This window comes from Motacilla alba, chromosome 1 (genome assembly GCF_015832195.1).
Source record: "Motacilla alba alba isolate MOTALB_02 chromosome 1, Motacilla_alba_V1.0_pri, whole genome shotgun sequence".
Taxonomy (NCBI): Eukaryota; Metazoa; Chordata; class Aves; order Passeriformes; family Motacillidae; genus Motacilla; species Motacilla alba.
The window spans coordinates 4,536,861-4,554,414 of record NC_052016.1 but is presented as its reverse complement, the minus strand read 5'-3'; the positions used below and the strand labels follow the sequence as shown (position 1 = coordinate 4,554,414).

The following is a 17,554-nucleotide window of genomic DNA, read 5'->3' as shown; positions in this document are numbered from 1 at the left end:
GCATGTGATGCAGAGCCATCTTCCCTCCTGCAGATGCATCTTTTCTCCTTGCTCCTGGCCTGGCACCTCTGTTACCTCAGAGCAGAAAGAGTCAAAGCCCAGAGCAGGGTAGACTCGATGCTTCACCCATGTAAAATGTGAAGTGTGATAATTTTTGATCTCAGAGCAGACCTTGCTCCCTGCTAATTCATTTATTCTTTTGACTCATTGAATAATAATTTCTGGTAAAAAGCTGTATTTTGTGACACATTGACTCAGCAGCTACCTATTGACTCATACCATACAAATGACTTTTGGTGCTATGAATGTCTTGAAATTATTTAGTTACTCATTTACCAAAACAAAAAAAAAAAAAACAACAAAACAAACCAAGTGTCTTGCTGAATATGGGGTCTTTTTCTTTTTTAATTACCATGCTAAGGGTGATCTCATAGGCTCAGATGTAAACCTTGGAGGTTTACTTTGGCTCCAGGATCCTGGTTGAAATGCAATTTTCCTTTGAAAATCTTCTGACGAAAATAAAATGCCAAATATGCAGTGAACACCCTGGCTGTGAATGATTAAAACTGCTGAACAAAGTTTCCTGGGTGATGGAGTGGAAGTCTTTGACCTCACAGGAAAATGAGAGTAGTTAACCTCTCTAATGTCAAATGGGAGGAAATAGAACAAACAGCAAAGGGCTTTAATTCTGTCCAGCAGCTTATGCAAATTCAACTTTATCTTTCCATCCCCAGAGCTGGAGTCATGCAGTAAAACCACGATTAAAAGGCTGCCTTATTTTCCTCCTGCACTTTTCCTGTACTGTAAAGTTGTGTGCCCTGAGATAACAACTTTGCCTTGTTGGAGCAGCCCGTGCTGCTCCAGGGCCTTATGCAGACAGCAGATATCCCCCTTCCAGAGGGGATTGAGGGATCTGGAGATGATTGAGGGGCTTCCCTCCCCTGCTCCACTGCCTGGAGGTGCTGCAGAGGTGATGGATGGATGGATGATGGATGGATGATGGATGGATGGATGGATGGATGGATGGATGGATGGATGGATGGATGATGGATGGATGGATGGATGGATGGATGATGGATGGATGGATGGATGGATGGATGGATGGATGGATGGGTGGATGATGGATGATGGATGGATGGATGGATGATGGATGATGGATGGATAGATGTATGATGGATGGATGGGTGGATGGATGGATGATGGATGGATGATGGACGGATGGATGGATGGATGGATGATGGATGGATGGATGGATGGATGGATGGATGGATGGATGGATGATGGACGGACAGATGGATGGATGGATGGATGGATGGATGGATGATGGATGATGGATGGATGATGGATGATGGATGGATAGATGGATGATGGATGGATGATGGATGATGGATGATGGATGGATGATGGATGGATGATGGACGGATGGATGATGGATGGAGGATGGATGGATGGATGGATGGATGGATGGATGGATGGATGAATGGATGGATGGATGGATGAATGATGGATGGATGGATGGATGGGTGGATGGATGGATGATGGATGAATGGATGGATGGATGATGGATGGATGGATGGATGGATGGATGGATGATGGATGGATGGATGGATGGATGATGGATGGATGGATGGATGGGTGGATGGATGGATGATGGATGAATGGATGGATGGATGATGGATGGATGGATGGATGGATGGATGGATGGATGGATGATGGATGGATGATGGATGGATGGATGGATGATGGATGGATGGATGGATGTTACACCGTACACCACATCCCAGCCTTTCCCACACACCCTCCCGTGACCCTGGACCCCTTTTAGCACTGAGGTTTCAGCTGGACACTGCTCTTGAGGTTGAAGGGAACAAATCCTGTCTGGATTTTCCCCAAATGGAAAATTAGAGCAGGAGGGATGCAAGGACTTTGCAAGACAACATAAATTAGGAAATGCATGGCCTGGGCAATGGATTTGGAGATATTTATGCTCTATAAAATGGTTCAGCTGGGGTGCTTTGTGTTTGACTATCCCATACCTGGGTTTAGATTTTAAAACACCTAAAGAGAAAGCTTATTACCTGGTGGCAGTACTTCTTGTTAGCCCAAATCTTTTCCTTAAAAAACAGGTTCTAAACATGTGTCTGCATTTCACTCAATATGGGCAAAAATGTAGCACTGAGATACAAGTGGCAGGTGTGCCCAACCTGTGTGCACTCAGGGCTGGGCTTCTTCACTTGCTTTTATTTTAGATTATTTCTCCTCTGTTCTACTCTGTTCCACTCTGTTCCTCATGTGCAGCCAACACCGAGGTGGCTCAGTTCCCTGCCTCCACATTTTCCAGCTCTTGATTGCCCCAGTTTCTTCTTCCAGCAGACTGCAACCAGAGACAAGCCTGAATAGCAGCTAAATAAATCATTTGGGCCCTGTCTTTAAATTGCTCCCAAAGGAAAGAAACAAAAGTGAAATGAATGTCACAAATGACAGACCTACCTCGGTAGCCCTGTTGCAATGCAGAAAAGGTCCATAATATCTTTGGAATTGCAGTATTTACTGAAGATCACCTTCCAAAGGAAACAGCAGCAGAGGGGAAAAAATGAAGAAAAAGAGAAAGGATGGTTAGTTCCCACAGAGATATGAATCCTGTTCAGGCATGCACTGGGCTAATTTTACGGCACAGTCTGTGATTTCAATTATCTGATTTGATTTGTGAGCTGGAATATTTCTCCACTCCTGTGCAATACCTGTGTCTTTGTTGACAAAGCAAGCAAGCTCGGGAGACCAAAGTGCTGTTCAGAAGTGGAGCAATAACGTGTGTGAGCTGAGAGCGGGGGGTTCCTCAAAATGCAGTGCTGCTGTGGGATGATAACAACTGTAAATTAAAGAGTGTACGAGGCCTGGATTTAGGAAGGAAACTGCCCAGATTTGAGCAGGTTATGGGATGGTATAAAAGGGCACTGCTTTTTGGACTATATCAGCTTATACTAGGTTGAAAGTGAGCAGAGCTTGTGCCAGAACTCCTACTGACTGTCAGATGTTCTTGTTGTTAGGTGAGAAGCCAGACCTGGAATTACAAAACATTTTTTACGAAAATTTGCCACTGTTACGTTCCCATCTCCGCAAACACCTCTTCACCCCCCCACCCATCCTTCCACACACCCCAGGCAGCCCCAGTGCAGAGAAGACTGAGCAGCACACCCCTCGATCCCATTTTTCCATTCCTGCTACTCCTGTGCCTTCAGTGACACAATCCCAGCCACAATTTTCCCCAAGACTCCTGTGTCCATCAGGACTTGTAGGTCATGGTCCTCCCAGCTTCTTCTGCAGTCAGAAAACACTTTAATGATACCATTATAGCACTTCCCATCAGGCTCACTACGCCCCTGTGCAATACTTAAACTCTGCAATCTGAAGCTTGTTTACGTTAAATTACTTGCCCTGTGTCTTATCATGGGTGAGTGGCAGGCCAGAAACAGAACCCAGGAGTCCAAATTTGATGTCTTGTTGAATGAAGAGACAGCACACTGCCTCTGAAAGAAACACACTCAAGAGTTCAACAGCAGCAGTCTGCATGAGGAGTGTCCCATTTCAATAAATATGTATTTATAAGATGTCTGTCCTGTTGACTGAGGTCCCTGAGGTTGTTTCCAATCCAAACCCGTATCTCCTCTGTTGGGTGCATGTTGCACTATTGAATCTTCCAGTGCTCTAAATCAAAGTCTTGTTCCTAGTGCACTTATTGGGGAAAACAGCCATTGAAAAGGATCTCTGCTGTCAGTGAAAAAAAAACCAAAACAAGTGTGGGTGGAATAAAAAGAAAGTGTAGACTTGAAATGAAGGACGGGGCTTGAATGCTTCTGCCAGTGTTGTGCACTTTTCCTCAGAGCAACTCTGAGTTCCTTTGAGTGACTGTGGTGGAGGCTTTAGAACTGCCACAGAAATGGAGTGCCTCATTGCAGCCAGACCCTCCTTCTTAAAGCCAGGAACAGCAACAAGCAGTGGGGATGGTTTATGCAGCGGGGATGGTTTATCCAGTGAGGATGGTTTGTCCAGTGGGGATGGTTTATCCAGTGAGGATGGTTTGTCCAGTGGGGATGGTTTATCCAGTGAGGATGGTTTGTCCAGTGGGGATGGTTTATCCAGTGGGGATGGTTTATCCCGTGAGGATGGTTTGTCCAGTGGGGATGGTTTATCCAGTGGGGATGATTTGTCCAGTGAGGATGGTCTATCCAGTGGGGATGGCTTGTCCAGTGGGGATGGTTTGTCCAGCGGGGATGGTTTGTCCAGTGGGGATGGTTTGTCCAGAGGCTGCTGGTGTTGATGGGATGGCTGCAGGGGCTGGCAGGGGGGAGCAGGTGTGTGGAGAGGGGCAGCTTCCCTGCCCAGCACTGCAGCCCTCTCCTCTCACATCCCACAGGAAAGAGCCACAGAGCCTCTGGGCTCAGGATGCAGCAGCTCAAAGGCGCTCGTGGAGATTGATCTAATGGCAAAACTCAGGAGGAACAAGAAACCTGCATTTTGCAGATGAACAGGGACATGAAGGTCAAAGTTCTCCTCTCCTTGTGAGTGTTCGAAATGTGATTTTCCACCCCTCACAACCACCCCACAATCTCAGGCACATTTTCTATTGCCACCCACCACAGGCATGAGGGGTGTGCATGTCCACAGGTCAGCCTGGTGGCTGGTGACCCAGGAAATAAGGAATGTGCCACCTGGGATGACAGCCGGGAGGATACGGGGGGCTGCAGCCACCCTCCCGGATTGAGCAGGCCCTGTGTGTTCAGTGAGGTGAGGACCATGATGGAAAAATAACAAGTCATCATCTAATTAAAGCCTCCTCTGAAAGGTGTAGGTGCCAGAATGTAATTAAGCCTGCAGCTTCACTTTGTCAGCCTTGACTTTCAGGTGTTTTAATTCCTAAATTGTCACAGCACTGGTGTGACACGGTTCCCCTGCGCCTCCAAGGTGCCTTTCAGACTGCAGGGGAAGTCCCTCACCTGGAGGTGTCACATGGTGCCAACCAGAGCTCTGCCACTGGAAATGGGGAAGTTTTGGGAGACCCCAGGGTGTGCTCTGCTGCTAAAGCCTGCTCAGAGCTCAGGGCATGCCAGCCTGAAGTACCAGGACAGTCTGGACTGCACAGCAAGGCCTGGCTTGCCCTGGTGGTGCACAGACACTTCAGCAAAGCTCCAGCCTCCAGTTTTCACTGGTGGTGAGGAGCCTTCTTACTCCTGAGCAAAGCATCAGGGGTTTTGTGGCACAAAAGAGGACAATTGTGGTCACTTCTAGAGATGGGTGTGACCCACACCTGCACTCACACCCACCTTCCCTGTGTTCTGCCCCAGATGAAATTACTCCAGGCAGTATCTTCACAAAACCTGCAGGCTCTTGATTGCTGAGGCAGGGAGTAACTGCTGCTGGGGAAATGGGTGTGTTTTGAAAGTCAAGATTGACCCTTGGTCATTAAAGCACAGAAGCAATCAAAGCAATAAAACAGAGCCAGTGGAGTTCAGATAGGGCTGAAATCCTGCTCCTAGCAGAACCCAGCATCCTGACAGAGTGATAGCTGCTGAAATTGACTGGCAGAATATTGGAGTACAACTGGTACATGCAGTAACTGGGCAGATGATGTTAATTGTGGCTGAACAGAGGCCAAAGGCTTGTGATGTGCCAGGAGTGCTATTTCAGGTATTGAGGTTTCTTATTCTGGAAATCAATTATTATTGACCAGGACAGACAAGAGAGGAAAAGATAAAAAAAATTATTAGGGAATATTAAAGGTAAGAAAGTTGGCCTGACTCACAGAAAGCAGTAGGAGCTTTCAGCACACTGAGGATGAATTTTAATGTTTCCTTTTACTCCATGCAATAGTGAAAGAGTGGGAAGCGAAACAAAGGCTGTGATACTAGATCATGAGCCATCTCCATACATGCTTTTCAGTTTTCCATACTTGGCATTTTTACTTAAGTTTGCTAAAACTGGATTTGTGAATCACCCACTGCAGTTTCGTACTCATCTCAGGATGCTTGTCCTCAGCTGGTTGGGTTTTTTTTCATCAAAAAGCACATGCTATTAAAATTTCCTTTTTTTTTGCAGCCTTCTGAGCTGTTCTGAGCATCTCCCTTCTGCTCTAAAGCACAGCAGCCAGCCTCAGATGTTCTGCAGCCATGTGCAATTGCTCCTGTTCTTGTCCCCAGGTTCGTGCTCCCAGCAGAGTCGATGCCAGCTGATGGAACACAACTGGAATGTGCTTTAGAGGATGGGAGGACAGCCCTGGGTGCTATTGATGGCTCCAGCACAGAACAGGAATCCTGTGTGCCTGGAGTCCATTATCCCTGGGGGGACATCAGCAGCAGGAAGGCAATTGGGGACACTTGGCTGGTGGCCACACTTTGGTGGCACGCATGTGGGGCACGTGGGTTCTCCCGTGACCTGCAGCTTTGAGGACAGGCAGTCCTGGCACTGGGGGACAGAACACCTCACCCAGCCCTGTGGAGATGTCCCTGCTCGGGCAGGTGTCCCCAAACCTTTGCTGCTCAGCCTGAGTCTCCATGATGATACATTTCTGGCACTGTCTGGGGGTCTGATCCACAAATTTCACCTCCCTTCAGACCTGTCTCAGCTGTCTCTGACCCACATCTTGCTTAGGTCCCTGTGGGTGACAAGCCACTGCTGAGATGTGTCACAGGACCTCATTCCCTGCATTAATGCCTGCTGCTGGAAGATATCCTTGCTTAGGAGAAGATGGAGACCTTGCTTAACAGAGGCCAGAGTTGGGAGACCACAGCAGCTCCTCCAGCTCTGGTAGAGGGCTAAGATCATGCATGTATAGGGTTCCCTGTAATGAAATTCCAGGTTTCCTCATAGTACACATTTTAAAAGTGCATAATCATGCAAGTCAGCCCAAAAAATCTAGGGATTAACCTTCAGGGATGAAGAAAAAGAGGATACAGGCACTCTGATATTGCCTGGTAGCATGAAAGTCTCCTGCAAGTCAACACACAAGACACTCAGCTGCTGAAAGCAAAGGCAAAACTGAAATCAGGTCTGAGCAGAGTCACAGCAGTGACAAACCACGTGGGGAAGGGAAACAGAGGCCTCTGCTTCAGCGTGCAGATTGATGGCTAATTGCCAAGAAGAAAATCAGCCATATATAAACCCTGCTAACTGCATTTCCCTTGGATTTGTGCCAGGAGGAAAAGGCTGTATTCCTGGAAAGTCATGCAGCATCTGCAAACAGGTTTTTTTCCCCCTTCTGAGAGTTAACATGATTTCATATTTGTGTCCTTACTGTTGTTATCAAAACCTCTGAGATGGTGGATATCCCATCCCTGGGAACATTCAAAGCCAGATTGGATGGGTCTCTGAGGAACCTGATCAATTTGAAAATGTCCCTGCTCATTGCAGGACATTGAACTAGACCCTTAAGGGTCCCTTCCAACCCAATTCTGTGATTCTACCACGTGTAGAAAATAAAATGACAGGAAAAGCAGCCTTCCCTGAATGTTTAAGTTGTTTGTGCCAAGGAGTTTCCATCAAGATCAAGCAGCAGCCATTCCATTTAAGTAGGCAATGCTCTGTGTGCCTTGGAAAGCAACGTGATGCAACTGGGGGAAAAGCAGAATGAATAATGACTGAGGCTTTTTGGAGTGGAAATAACATTTTGATGAGGCATGCAGGGACTGCAAAGTAGGACAGCACAGTTCAATGGGGATGCCTGGGTCCTGGCCCAGCCCTCAATTCTGTGAGACTGGTTTCTTTCCTGGAAACAGTTCTGCTTTTTTTTTAACATTTTCTTCTGAAAAAAAAAAGGAGCTATTGTCTCTTAATCCACAGTATCCACCTCTGGTGTAGGACAAGGATTTTAAAACCCCTCTTGGGAAGAGCAGGGATTAAGAGCCCTGGTGCTCTGGGCTGGCTTCCCCACTTGGAGAGGAGCTCAGATTAAGGGCTGTGATGGAGATTTTACTAAAGGACCATTGTGCACAGACTCTGCAGCCTACCAGTTTACAACTAATCACATTATATTTTGCTTTCAGATAGGATAGGTAAAAACACAGCTTACAAATCCAATTTCTGTTCTATATTTGATCCTCAGAACAGCTAATCCTCTCTGTAAACAGCAAACTCTGTCCAGAACATTATCATGTTCTGATCTGCTGTCCGTAATTGGGTGTTCTTCCAAGAATTTAATTTCTGTTTGATTAGTTTTATTTTACCCGGACAAAATTCCTAAATAAATAATGTAAAAATATTTTTGAAGCCAATGTACCCTCATTTTCTAGTTCTACTTCATTTCTTCTGGTTTCAACCTGCTGTCTTCAATATTTTCGCACTTGGTCATGTCTTTCATTCAGCTCAGTGAGCAATGTTCAGAGTCAGGGCTGAAATTGCAGGCTTTAAACAATCTGAATTACAGCCTTTCACTAATGAGAATGGGGGATACTGTGTCAGAAAAGAGTCTAGTAAAACTCAGTTATGTATCTTGCATGGACTGTGAAAACTGCTGCTGTTTCTGCAAGAGCAGTTTTCATGGAGGATTTCTGAACTATTAAGGCAGAAGATTCATATGAAATTTTTCACTGGGATTTTCCCTGTCTTTCCAGAGGTGTTTGTTGTCCATAACAAAATGAAGAATCATCCAGAAGTTTTAGGTAATTGTAGGACTCTGTAGAAATCACTGGAAGGAATTCATATTTCTCGACCCATAAGCAAATTGGTCTTCCTCAAAAAATATACACAAATGTCCTCTCTGTCATAGTCCCCAGTATCCAAAAGAAGCTTTACCTAAAATCCCACATTTAAAAACATTCCATCTTTCTCATTCTTTAAACTCAGATACAAACATAGCATCAGCCCAACTATACCCAAACTCCCCGTCTCCTTTTTTATTTCTGGCACTAATTAACAGCTGATATTCAGAAAACCATTCATTTATCTGAGCTTTGAATGTTAGGAGCATTAAAAATAGGCTGCCAGATTTGCCATCTGTTTGGTACGGTGGGAGCTTCTCTAAGAGAAGAACAGAAAGCCAGAGCATGTGTGCATGTCCATGTGTGGGGGAGAGAACACGAGAGCCCTCAGCTGAGGGCCTGAGCAAAAATGGAAACTCCCCCGAGCTCTTCAAACACTGACTCTGACAGAGGATGAGAAGTGTGGCAGATACTTTATCCCAAAAGCCACAGCTCTGTAATCCTGCTGATTCACACAGTTTTGGGCAGGGACGTGGCTTGAGAATGTTCATTTCAACACGAAATGTCCGTGTGGGGTTTATCTGATGTAATTTTAACCAAGCACAGGCTCAGCATCTCTCGAGTGCCTCTCTGCCAGGTGCCCTCTGCTGCCAGCAGAAAAGGAGGACAATCTCCAAATCAGCCCACACGTCTCCAAAACCCCCTCTAGGATGGGATGAATCATCCCCTGGAGATGCCACCCGCCCCCCAGTGACTCCAGGGGAAGCTGCAGGACTCTCCTGGAGCAGCCATCCCTCAAGTTGGGATGCCTGTGGTTAACTGGGGTCAATCCCATTCTTTCCCTATACGTTGCCCTAAATTAAGGAACAGGAGCTGCCAGACAGAGCTGACATACCAGGACCCCGAGGCATGTGGCATGTGGTAAGTCACAATTCTCATCCCTGTAACACCCCTGAAAAGAGAGCTGTGGGAAAAGAGATTTTCCTCTTTTTAGGAAAGAAAAATGTCTGTGATGCACTCATAGGTGTGCGAGCCCAGGACAGTCTTGCAGATTGTCACCAAGAGGGGCAGCTTGACAGAGGCTGGCTCTTCCACTATGAGCAAAGAAGGATCTCAGTCGTTTTTAGAGTCATCAGGGCTCATAGAAAAAGGGAAATTACATTCAAGAGAGACTTGTGCAACCTACTGACTGTACTAAGGGACATATTGCAAATATTGCACCTGTCAGTACTAATTATTAATGGCAGAGCACAACCAGGAACCAGCAAGGCTGATCGTGAGGGGCCAGGCTGAAAGTTTCCTACCTTCTGCAGCAGAAATAAAAACATTTCATAACAGTATTTCAACCTTTAACAAACAACACCAATATCTATATTCTGGCTTTTCTTAACACAAGAAGGGCACAGATTTGCTGCTAATGGAGTACTAAGTGCAATTAACCCTGCAGCACACGAATGCATGAGGCTTGAAATGTTTTGTAAACTGGATAATAGGGATGCTTCAGCACCAAATGTTCTCAGTAGTTGCGAGTGAAAGTGCTTGTTTCCAAGCTGCTCACGCAATTAAAGTCTGACATTGGAACTGGCTTGGTAATAGAGGTCTGTTAGAAGGAAAATGTTAATTAATGGAATGAGGAAAAGCAGGTTTGAGGAGAGACCAGCAAAAGGCTGACTTGAATCTATATAAGCAAGTTCATGAGGAAGGTTCTGATGCCTTGAGAGGCTGCCTGGAACAGAGGCTGGACAGTGTTAAAGGAATAAAGCAGGGATTTATTAAAAGGCCTTCAAAGGATACACCTTGGGCAGTACAGGAGCCTGGCCAGGGCTACACCCAAGATGGATGATGGGTCACACATTTTCACACTTTTGTAAGTTTTGGTCCATTTCCATGTTGGGGTTAATTGTCCAATTACAGCTGCAGGTTATGCAGTCCCACCCTCCCAGATTGCTCCCCTCAATTCTCTGCTGTTTGCACTTTCTGGGGCTGAAGCTGCAACGGTGTCCTTGGTTCTGGGGCTGGAAAAGGATTGTTTTGTCTGACTGAGCTGTGAGAAGAACTTGCTGACACTTCATATGAAATTCAGAGTTCTATACTAATGCAGTACAGAATCTGGAAAACATGAAAGTTTAAACTTAAAGCATCAATTCTAGAAACAGAATGATTTTGTCTTGTTTGTGAGGAGCCAGAAGAGTGGTTTATGAGGAGAATAAGCTATATTTGGCTAGTCTGAACCCGCAGGTAACACCAGAGTTACCTATGAGAAAAGTGTTAGACTGAGAGTGTCAAACTTACACTTTGTCTGGACTAGTGTGAACATAAACTGCAATAAATACAATATATTGAGTGTGACTTCACAAAGATAAACAGCAGTAAACAAGCCTTGCTGGGTGATGGCTGTGGAAGAATTTTGGAGCTGTGCTGGAATTACAGGGCTGTGCTGGGAGTATGGTTTGTTCCCCTAAATGCTATGAGGAGCCCCCACTGGGGAAGAAGGAGAAGGTGGAGTAGGGGAGAGAGAGGCCCATGTGTGACATTATCTATCATGTTTTTAAAAGCATGGGTTGAAGCCATTTTTACTCCTTAAAATGTTTATGTGCTGCAATGTGACAGAGTTCAAGGAACCTGCTGCTCATTTCATGCTGCTTTACAGCAAGTAAAGTTCGAGTCCACCAGGGCCAGCTACAGCGAGAAAGCCAAGGTTAGGCAAGACCTGGCCAGACTCAGGCTGTTCCACCTTTTCCCTCCCACACCCACAGAGCTCTGCCAGCATTAAGAAAATGGCCTTGATCCCACAAAAACATTCCTATGGCTCACCGTGCTAAAGCAGGATGTGGCACAGAGCAGCCCCCAGAGGTGCCCATGCCCTGACTGCCATGAGCACCCGTCCTGTGCACCCCTTTGGTGTTTGGCAGCTGGCAGGGTGTTCCCCTAAATCCCGAGTCCAAACAGACACAGCATGAGGTCCACGGGCTTGCCTTGCTGTGTTGAAAGAGTCATGGGGATGCAAAAAATGCTTCATCGCCTCGAAGGGATCATCACGCCATTATTTTTTCTGCCGTGTTTTGTTTCTCATCTGAATCCAGTTTCGCAGGTTAAAAATAGCCTGGTGAGCCTTGGAAAAATCTGTTGGCTTTGCTAGAATCTAGGCATTCATACCACAGATGCTGCTGCTGTAATTGAAAGGGAAAGCTCACGTGACAGAAGCGATTCCTGCGCGCTGATGTTCCAATGCAACAACCACGGCACCAAAGCTCAGTCTGAGCCTTGTCCTCTTCTTTGGGGACCTCAGGCCAAGAGGAACAATGGCTGTGGATGGCTCAGTGTCCTGCAACACAGGTCAGGTCGGTAGACACCCAGAAAGCTTGAACTCAGTGCATTTCTTTGAGGGGGAAAAAAAAGAAAGAAAAAAAAAAAGGCAAAGTTTCTGCTTAACATCCAGAATGACTCAATAAACCAGCAAATGACTCCAAAATTCTTTACTTGCGTTCTGAGGAAAATACCATTGAGTGATTTCATAGAATCCTTGACAAAGGCAACAGTCCTCTTCTTTTCTTCCAGTTACTTCAGGCTCTGTAACTCTCTGATTTTCCGTACTTGTTACAAATATGATGTTGATTAAGACACTGGAAACAGAAATCCTCTTGAAACAAGCATTTTTCTCAGAGGAACTCCTTAAAACTCTGCAAGCAAAGCCACTAGCCTGTGACATTTAAAAAGGAGAGCCAGGAAGCCATTCTGCTGGGAATAAGGCCACTGGCTGGTTCTGCTCTGCTACCATTTAAATCTCAAAGGTCAAAAGAAAATGTTCCCAGTAGTTTCTCCATGGAAAAAAAAAAAAGATTGGGCATGAGCTGGGGAAAATTTTGGGTTGGGTTTGTTGTTTTTTTTTTTTTCTGGTGGATTTTTAATTCAAAACAGACTCAATAGGAATTTTTCTTCAAAACGCAGCCAAAGGGTTAATAACAGTATGAAGGAAAATAAGACTCCAGATCTGGCTTAAATCTGGCACTTCTCCATCGATATTGGGGGTTTGGGTGCTTGACCCCATCTAGTGGCACTCCAGGAACTAAGAGAAATCCCAGTCCACGGTGGTTTATTGTGATCACCTTATCCTACATGGAACACAGCCATGGCTTCCCCTTGCCCTGATGTCCTCTCCCGTGCCTGGCAGCAGAGCAAGCTGTGGCAGGGCTGGCACACGGAGGTGATTCCCTGTGTGCTCAGCCCCAGGTGCTCCTGAGAATTGCAGAGGGAGGTGTGTGTCCAAGCAAGTGGGTGATGGACTGATGGCTGAGGAGATCTTTTACAAATAAATAAACCAAGCAGCACTTGTTGCCCCCAGGTGTGCATCCCTTGTTTCCCCCAGGTGTGCATCCCTTGTTTCCCCCAGGTGTGCATCCCTTGACCCCAGTGGGTGCTGGATAGGAAAAGGGTTACACTGGAATTTCATTTTTCCCTCAGCTCCAAGAACAAGTGACCTCTTTGAAGCTGTTTTGTGCAGAGTCCTGGATCTGGAGTGTGGCTGTCATCCCACAGCATTTGAGCTTCCCCTTCCCACAGCCCTGCATGACCATACCCCTGCCAGCTTGGGGTCCCACGGGTGGAGTCCTCTGGGCTGGGCCACCTCAGGTCCCTCCTAAAGCTGCCCCAGCTTGGAGAGGTGTTCAGCCAACTCTGCCCGCTGGAGGAGAGCCCAACACTGTGGTCAGCTTAGGTGAAGACAATTCTGTGCCTCTGGAAGGTCACTTTAGCTCAGTCCCCTCTGCTCCAGCCTGATCAGACCAAGTGACCTCAGCTGCTCCTCCCACAGCTTCCCCTCAAGGCCTTGGCCCTCCTCATGGCCCTCCTTGGGACACTCTCTAATAGTTCAATGACTTTTTCTATATTGTGGTGCCCAAAACTGTCCCCAGCACTCGAGGTGAGGCTGCCCCTGCCCGGAGCAGAGCAGGACAATCCCTTCCCTTGCCTGGCGGGAGATGCTGGGCCTGATGGCCCTGGGACTGCAATGGCCCTGGGCCTGCAATGTCCCTCCTGGCTGCCCAGGCACTGCTGATTCATATTCAAATTTCTATCAACCAGGACCTATCAACCTATCCCAGGTCCCTTTCCTGGGTGCTGGTCTTCAGCAGCTCACTCTCCAGTCGATGCACACAGCCAGGGTTACCCCATCCCAGGTGCAGAATCCTTCACTTTCCCTTGTTGAACTTCATCCAGCTGGTGATTGCCCAGCCCTCAAACTTGTCAAGGTCTCTCTGCAGGGCCTCCCTGGCCTTGAGGGAGCCAACAGCTCCTCCCAATTTAATGTGATCAGCAAACTGATTTAGTATTCATTAGCGTTATGTGTCCAGGTTGTTGATGAGGGTGTTTAAAAGCACAGGAGCCCTCCAGAGCCCCACCAGTGACCGGACACCAGCCTGATGTCACCCCCTTCACTACAACCCTTTGTGCCTGACCAGTGAGCCAGCCGCTCACCCACCACTCCACACAGTTATCCAGCTGTGGGCTGGACATTTTGGGCTGGACATTTTCTCCAGAAGGATATTGTGAGAGACAGATATGGACTTCAGCCCTTCCTCTGGGACGCGCTGGCACCGGCGTGCTCCTGTTTTCAAGCCGGCTGATGATGCCTCCTTTATTTTAATAACTCCTGGGAAGGATTTCAAAGCCAGCCAGCTCTTCTTTCGTAACCACCAGGTCCCTCTGCCCTCCCTGCTGTGCCCCTCTGGACCTGGCAGCGCACAAACCCACTTAGTTTCCCTCCACTCTCCTGCTGCAGAGCGCTTTGCAGCACTCATCTGCGGGGCGCAGGGTCCCGGGGAAGGCTCCCTGGGCCGGGTTTGTCCCTTCCTTTACCCCGGCACCGAGGTGAAACAGCTCCTCCCAAAGCCAACAGCACACTCTGCGGCAGCACCGCTGGAAATTCAGGATGAGGCCGTGGAAACACAAAAATCGCCTCTGAACAGCTGCAACCACAAGCGGTGCTGGGGTAGGATGCTCACGGTGCCCAGCAGGGCCATCGGCGTTGGAGCTGAGCCCTTTCAAACTCAACAAGTGCTGCTACAATGAAGCTGGTTCCTCGTTATTGGTTGACAAGAAGCTTGGCATTGATTTAATGAGTTCCCTTCAGAAGCCTCGGCTGCTGCATTCCTTGGAAGATTAAGGGCTGCTGCTGCTTCCCCCCCTCCCTTTCTGCTTCTTTCTAATGATGTTCCTGAGAAGGCAGGAGAAGCTGAGCTATGCCCTGCTTACCGCTGGGTGAACCCCATTTACACGGCATTTTTACTTCAGGAATCCTTCCAAACATTACACGGGCGGGATTTTACATCTGACAAAAGAAACAGTTAACATTTCCCTGAGATAAAACCCCCTTAGTGCCGCCTGAGTTTGCATTCGCTTGCTCATGTGACTGTGCCTCTCCCGTGCCTTTAGTGTTAAAAGTACTCTCCAGAGGCTGGTTGGAGAAATGCTGTTGTTTTTGTGTTTTTTTTTTTTCCAAATCCAGCATAGATAATAAACACTGCTTTACCGACATCTATGGAAACACTCACCACCCTTTCGAAATGCCAAAACATTTTTTTGTACTGAACTGTACAGGTACCAGGAGGCTCCATTCAATCCGTGCTTCGGGGGGCCACCAGGCAACCAATTTATTAAACCCTGGAAAAAAGAGAATCGGAGCCCTCAGCTCAGCAGAGCCGGCAGGGACCATCTCACAGCAGCACAGGGACCACCATCACGACTAAGCTACGCCTAAGATGGATCAAGAGGAGCAGCTTTCTCTGGGGAATCCGGCCCAGATCTGGATTCTCCAAGGTCTCGTTCCTGAGGACACGACTTTGAGCGGTGGCCGTGGGTCTCCAGGGCGGTGGTGGAGGGGGCTGGAGGCGTGTGTGGTGGGATGGGACTGTGAGTACCAGCTCTCCATTCACTCGCACGGCACAGGGGAGGCAAGGGACAGGGCATCGTTGCTGTTTCTTCACAAAAAATTAAAAACAAAAGGCGAGATTGGGCGAGCCGAAAATTTACAGCAGGAAGACGAGAGTGATGGGAATTCTGCAAATCAGACTTTACTTGCTCTGGAGCCTTGCAGCAGTTCTGTGTAACAGAAAAGGCGCTTGGTTTGCGGCCAAAGAACCGCTGACAAAGAGAAGGGGTAAAAAAAAAAGGCTTGCAGCAAGGCGTCGGCATTGTTTCTGTTCAAAAGCAGTGGGCTGTCAGCTCGACAGCGTGCGAGCTCTCCCTTTTAGCCGGGACACGTTTCTCCCGCAGTCCTCCCTGCGCTGTGAACCGTGCTTAACCAAACAAGGCAGGCGGGCGGCAGCGAAAGTTTTAATTATCGGCATTTACCGGCAACTTCGGCAGAGGCGGCCCCGCAGCCCCCCGGCATCGCACAAAGAGCGGGGCACCTGCCTGACCTCCAGCTCGGCCAGAACCCTCGGGCAGGCAGTGTCCCAGGAGCTCGGCACGCTGTATATCCCTGCTCCCACTGCCCTGGGAGGGGAAAGCTCGCCCCGGGCTAAACTTTGTAAACACGGCGCGACGCTGCTCCGGGAGCGGGAGCCAAGGCGGCTGCGAAACCGAGCATCCCCACGCCGGCAGGGAGAGCTGGCAGCCGCTTAGCGTTGGCAGCGCCCAGCCCTCCCCCCTGCCAGCCTCCCCTTCCCCTTTAAATAAACATCCGTGTACCGAGCAGAAGGCACGCAGGATCCCCCCCCCCCTTCCCCTGGAAAAGGGATGCGGAGCCCGTCTGGGATCGGCCGTGCAGCAAACGCCGCCCGCAGCCGCCGCCGCGTCCGGAGACGCCACTTGGTGAAAAACAGCAAAAGTACCTTTTGAATTCTTCCATCAATGTCCAAATAAATACATTTGGGCCGGTAAGTGGAGGAGGCAGATCCCATCTTGCTACAGCTGGGCTCTCACCGGACTTGTTTCCAGTGTCAATCAGAGCAGAAAATCAGGTCTTATCCTACCCACCGCTGCCTGACAGTTTGGTGTCCCCGCTCTTCTGGATCCCACTGTACTCTCATTCTGGGAAGGTCCCTCCTCTAACATGCATGCATTTTGCTGTGCCTCTGTCTCTGCCACCTCCTTTTAATTTTGCTTCCCTCCGAATCCAGCTGCCTCGGACAGGGAAAGACACAGGCTCCAGATGCTGCCTGCAAGCCCCCTCTCCATTCCCATAGCAACAACCCCTCGTGGCTTTAAGGCTGAGAGCTGCTGGGCATCCGCATTCGGGCTCTGACCCTGGGACTGACTGGCTCCTGTCATGCACGGGATCAAAGTGGCATTTATCCCCCGGGGGGGCTGCGGAGGAGGAAAAACCCCCTTCGTCAGGGTGGTGAGAGATATAATTTGATTTACGCTGAAATAGGACCGTAATTCTTAGTTAGTGCCTCTCCTGGTGAGCTGCTTGCACAGTGACAGGCTCCCGTCTGGAAGTGCCCTGTGCTGGAAGTGTCCTTTCAGACACCCACTGCCAGCCAGCGCTTGGACGTCTCAATCCAAACTCAGCAGCAGCTCCATTTCCACATCCCTCCCGTCATCCTCACAAGGACAGAAAGAAAAAACAGAAGCTTTTTCCCCCTATAAGCACCAGCAGCACGAAGAAAGCACAAACCCCATGCTCTCGCCCACCGCCATCCCTGCCACCCCCGGAGCGAAGGAATTTGTTATTTAGGGGAACGTGAAGTCTCCTGGCAAAGGCATCTCTGCCGGATGCCATCTGCCGTGCCCGGGCTGCGGTGCCCGGAGCCGGAGCGGCCGCGGGCATGGCTCGGGCACGGAGCTCGGAGGCAGCAGAGAGGCTTCACAGCCAGCACACAGCCCGTCCTGCCAGCATGAGCTCTCTGGGCATTCTGGGGCTC

General features: G+C 48.4%; 1 protein-coding gene across 2 annotated transcripts in view; it reads right to left on the bottom strand.

Moving 5' to 3' along the window:
* The window catches only part of PDE9A (phosphodiesterase 9A), a 52,258-nt gene extending 35,670 nt beyond the window's left edge, over positions 1-16,588 (bottom strand). Inside the window, exons 1-2 of one of the 2 annotated variants that reach the window (XM_038147076.1) lie at positions 16,520-16,588; positions 2,491-2,561 (exon numbers count right to left, since the gene is read on the bottom strand). In XM_038147076.1, the coding sequence (XP_038003004.1) occupies positions 2,491-2,561; positions 16,520-16,588 (140 nt within the window). Of the gene's footprint in view, positions 1-75; positions 99-2,490; positions 2,562-16,519 lie in introns of those variants that run through there. The other variant, XM_038147086.1, reaches the window with a different exon arrangement.
* Between the last annotated feature and the right edge of the window lie 966 nt (positions 16,589-17,554).